The sequence below is a fragment of the Anopheles stephensi genome, chromosome 2 (assembly GCF_013141755.1).
Source record: "Anopheles stephensi strain Indian chromosome 2, UCI_ANSTEP_V1.0, whole genome shotgun sequence".
Lineage (NCBI taxonomy): Eukaryota > Metazoa > Arthropoda > Insecta > Diptera > Culicidae > Anopheles > Anopheles stephensi.
The window spans coordinates 70,627,933-70,632,760 of record NC_050202.1 but is presented as its reverse complement, the minus strand read 5'-3'; the positions used below and the strand labels follow the sequence as shown (position 1 = coordinate 70,632,760).

Genomic DNA, 4,828 nt, shown 5'->3' with positions numbered 1-4,828 from the left:
CGTTATGATGTACTGATGCGCGAAACGGTGGCGCAGCTGGCACGAACGCACCGAACCAAGCGCGGGAACGGTTTGGTGCAGAGAGCATACGGGGCGTAGCACGGCGCACGAGTCGAACGACACACGGTGCTTCCTCTTCCTCTTCGAATCCGGTCCCGGCGATGAACCAAAACATATTTTCAAGCTTTGATGCTACCAAACTGTTTGAACTGATCCTGTCCATCGCGATCTTGACCACTAGACACCAAAGATCACAGCAGTGTCTCGCACACAGATATACCTGGCCTCTGGACCTTTCCTGCTTTCCTGGAATGATAGGACGCGAGCCGAACGATATCTGTGGTGATCGAAACAGCTGCGATTCACTGACTGGACACTTGTTTATTCAAACACGGGTAGGGAACCAACTTAAAAGATGGTTTTATCTTCCTGTGCGAGTGGGTCTCTGCAGTAAGCCCGTTGGAAAGTCAGAATGTACGAGCTGCGAGCTTCGTTCGGTACTGTACGCGCTCGGGTGGACTTAAAGGTGAAATCATCTTGCTCCACCTTCGCATCGCCGTGAGGTTGTGTACATAAAATGGTCCAGTTTTGGGTGTAAGTGTAAATATTGGTATAATAATTTTTCCCATCCAACCAGAAAACCTTTATTTGGTCGCTACCAGTTGATGGTGTAAGCCAGTACGCCCTCTCACTTTCTCTCGGGTGTCTGCGAGGTAACCTGCAAAACACAATAACTTTTTCGTGGAAAATTATGTGTTCGATTGTCCTCCAACAATTCGATCGATCAGGACGGATGGATTGGGATATCGGGCGGGTTTTTTGATTGGAAATTTCAACCCCCGTTCATTGAATTCTATTCTTGTACGTACTAGTTTAACAAACGAACTACGCACGGAAACCCGGGATGGCGGTAAAAATGAGATGGGGGGCGAACAGCGAACCACACAAACTAGATTTCCTTAACACCTAGCGGAACGTCCGTTTACTTTTGCCCCGGTGGTCGATCGGTTTTCGATCGGGCCTGGCCGAAAGAAGCGCGGTGCCGCTTGGCGAATGTTTACATTTTTGATGCGTTTAGCGGTTTGAATTTGTGCAGCATCCAGCCCCGATCCGGGCCGGACTAACCTCTTCCTCCCGTTCGCTCGCCACTGCACTGCGTCAGCTTAATCCATTGTACGATGGAGCGATGGGAATGTGAAATATTCTGGGGATTTGTTGAAGAAAACGGCACGTATGTTCCGCACCGGTTACACGCTTTAGCCGCCATCGAACGAACCACATATGGCTTGTGGCCGGGTTTTTGATGGACTTTTGAGGGAAGGATTTATAGAGTTCATTCGGGTAGTTTTGTTTTTGAGGTAATTTGTGAGGAAATTTGAATATCTTTTCCTCTTTTTCATATTTAAAATGAATCATGCGGCTAAACAGAGTCTTATGAGACTTCCCATCACTGCACAATCGAGTTATTAAAAAAATTGTCACAGATGAATCCGTCCGGGTTTTCATCGAATGTGTAACGGCCCAGGGAAAACTTTGAAACACATTTCCTGACCACAAAACATGACGCGCAACGATCCGAGAGGAATTTTGCCTAATGATAGTTGGACCGCTGCCAGTAGGGTCGCAGCATACTACAGATTAAGGCTGGCCCAAGGTGCCGCATAACGAACGTTGTGTCTAACGCTTGTGAGATGATCCCTTGCCATAGGTGTTCCCTTACTGTGGGTTTAGTGACAGAGAATAATATTTACAATGTTTCGGATGACTTCGTCAACGTGAGGATGATGCAGCGTCGCCATCAAATATGAATATCGACTGATTTAACTAGTTTTTCTCTAGTTTTAACTAAGAGGATTTTTAATATAAAATACTATCATGTGTAAGTTGAATTATTAGTCTAACACCTGCTATTTTTGGGGAGGGTCAGGCCTGCCGGCTCTTCCTGCGAACCAGAGCGTTTGGCAGCGAGCGTAAAACCTTGGTCGTAAATTTTATTTATAAACTGTTTACTGTCGTTTAACGGTCGATCGATCTATTAATTTGTCCCTTGCCCCCTGATCTTCTTCCCGCGTATTGACCAGCCTTACGACGCTGTATACACTCCGCTGGCATGGCAAATGATTGACGCGGTTCAACGGGTTGTGACCACATGGTCACTATATTTGCAATCGCTGTGTTCGGGCGCACGTTACTTAAAAATATCGGCCTGATGAGAAAAACAGCCGTTACCGGCCCATAAACCCAGTAACCCGTTTCCTTACCCCTCGAGTTACGATCCTGAGCTATCCTTTGACTGTGTCAGCCGGCCATGTTTCTTCATGTGGTCCAGCACACCGGCAAAATTGGTCGTTTTCTTCTTGGCTGACCCTTTCGGTCCACTGGTTTGACCACGGACACGCATTTGCGGTAGCGGTACATCATCCATAAAGTCAAACTCCTTGTTCTTGGCCGCACTGGATCGAGACGGGTTGAAAACGTTAACAATTGGTTCGTAGCACTTTCGACACTGCTATTTGGTGACTGAATACTTACGATTCTTTGTCGATTGTTTCCGTAATCTTTGGTTCGTCCTTTTTCACCGGCGATGGGGCTCTGCGTCCGGGACACTTCCAGTTTAGCTCAAGTGTGTAGGTTCCCTTCTCCAGCGCACAGTACGCCGTTTCTAGCTCTTCCGGCGATGGCATCCAGTCTGCTGTATCGATGCAATTTACCGACCAATCGTCTTCGGACATGATGAGCTCGCTTTAATTTGCAGATGAGTGTGTTTGGCGAGTGATTTGCTATGCGTTGGTAGCGTTGTTGATGTTGGATGGATGTTTGTTTACAACAACAACCAGCTGTCAAACTAGCACAATGGGACGGGCAGTTGGTGAAGAGGTCAGGCATTTGAATTTTTCAAAAATATGTAAAGGGTGGTTGAGCAGCAAAGTGGATTCAAAATGTTGAATCGAAACTTGATAAATTTATATGAAACTTAAAGAATATGCAGTTCAATTGACTGGTTGAGCCAACATGAGCAAACACTTGAAAATTCATGAGCATTGTGTGAATTTTGCGACTTGAAAGCAACAACTTAAAAACGCAATCGTTTTTTATTTTATTTTTGTTGCTTTTAAAACATTATAAAAATTATTTTTTAAGCTTAAAACTAACTAACAGTTACAAAATTTATATTTTTTTACATCCATTAAGACAAATGAAAATAAAGGTACGAACCATGGTTCTACAAAATCTGTTTTCAAACGTCGTTCCTGAAGGGGATGTAGAGTGAAGCGACATCTACATGTCAAACCTATGAACCTGTGAACCAGTTTGAAAATTGTCGTTACAAAACTAGCAAGGACCAATTCAATTGCTTTGGAATGAATCGTGAGAGATTCGCGAACAATTACAGTGTAGCAGGAGCGTAGCTTTACAACGGAATTAATATTATGATAAAAGGATCATAAAGGAAATCAAAATTGCAACAAGAACTTTACTGAAGTGCATCCCACAAAAAGAACTGATAGAGCACTTCAGTTATGGAAAATTTAAAACTCCAAATACAAGAAAATTATTCAAACCCATCAATCGAAAATGATTGCCGCTACCAAATAGCTTAGAGGACATTCAATGAACATAATAATTTGAAGAGCAGCAATGTAGTTTAAATTTCTGTTCTTTATGAATTAAAAAAAGTCACCATGACGGTTCCGCATTATAGCAGATGCTTTATTCGACTTAGCAAGTAGAAACCATTTATTGATTTATGTACTGTTCGGCATATTACATGAAAAATAGGGAGAAAAAAAAGAAAAACACAGACTATAGAATTATTACAATACACGGTCTGGTTAGTAATTGGCAACGAAAAAAAAAACAAATGAAATTTAGCTTTCTGCGCGTCAGCATGAAAGATAAACTGTCAATGGAATAAAAAGAAGGATTAAATCATTAGAACAAATGTTAAATTGATTCCAAAATCAACTGCAGTAGCATTTTTTGCATACAGGACATACCGAGCAAAATTTAATTTACGATTTAATAAATGGAAATAATCTTTTACAATTGTAAATTGATAGCGTTTATGGTTATAAAATAAAAATGCGCCATCAAACGCGCCGGAATGTGAAAAATTTCATGATGCGCAAAAAACTCGCGTGAGTTCATCAGAAATAATTAATAACCACATTGAAATTGATTATCCGTAATGAAGGCGTCGCTCAGCCGGTAGAAAGCTGCTCGTAATAAATTTCATTACCAGAAGCAACATGTGTGTCGAGCTACATGAAAACACACACAAAAAAGGAAACAAAATTTAATAACAAAACACATCCAGTGCCATCAAGTGACACTCGCACCAAACGTAAGTGCGCTGTGTCGTGCCAAGGGATCGCTGAAGAATGCGAGTAACCGAATCGGTTAAATTGAATTTATGTGCTTAAATCGACCAGATTAAAGCGAACGGAATAATTAATATCCAGCACAGGATGGGATGAATTTAAAACAATCAATAGTCTCTGCCTCCGATGTGTGCTCCTGCTCGCAACGGTGTTGGGAATGTGTTTAAATCGACATGAGCTATTGTTGTACAAAAACGCCTTTTGTCAAGCGTAATGGCGTAAAGACAAATAGAAAAAAACCAACGATCCGAAGAGTAATTACTAAAAAGGCAATAGGGTTGTTGAAGACAATACCCACGGTGGGGTTAATGGAAAAGAGAAACGAGAAAGTTGAACGCCAGGCAATAGGAAACCAATCAACACCGACCATTCACCAGAGCCATCGTTCAACTCAATCATATTCACACCGGGCTGACGTTAATCAATTCCATCACTGTCCTGGCTTC

At 42.3% G+C, this 4,828-nt stretch overlaps 1 protein-coding gene across 1 annotated transcript; it reads right to left on the bottom strand.

Annotated features, from left to right (window-relative positions):
• Window positions 1-1,825: 1,825 nt before the first annotated feature.
• On the bottom strand, window positions 1,826-2,831 carry LOC118504621. Its single transcript, XM_036039311.1, has 2 exons — window positions 2,533-2,831; window positions 1,826-2,453 (listed from the first exon to the last, which is right to left on the bottom strand). The coding sequence occupies exons 1-2, from the start codon at window positions 2,730-2,732 to the stop codon at window positions 2,270-2,272; spliced, it is 384 nt and encodes a 127-aa protein (XP_035895204.1). The 5' UTR covers window positions 2,733-2,831; the 3' UTR covers window positions 1,826-2,269.
• Between the last annotated feature and the right edge of the window lie 1,997 nt (window positions 2,832-4,828).

Excerpts from the sequence above, each read along its gene's own strand:
- LOC118504621 (XM_036039311.1), bottom strand. The coding sequence starts at position 2,732 with ATGTCCGAAGACGATTGGTCGGTAAATTGCATCGATACAGCAGACTGG. Across the intron at positions 2,454-2,532 it reads GAAACAATCGACAAAGAATC|TGCGGCCAAGAACAAGGAGT; the intron begins GTAAGTATTCAG and ends GTCTCGATCCAG.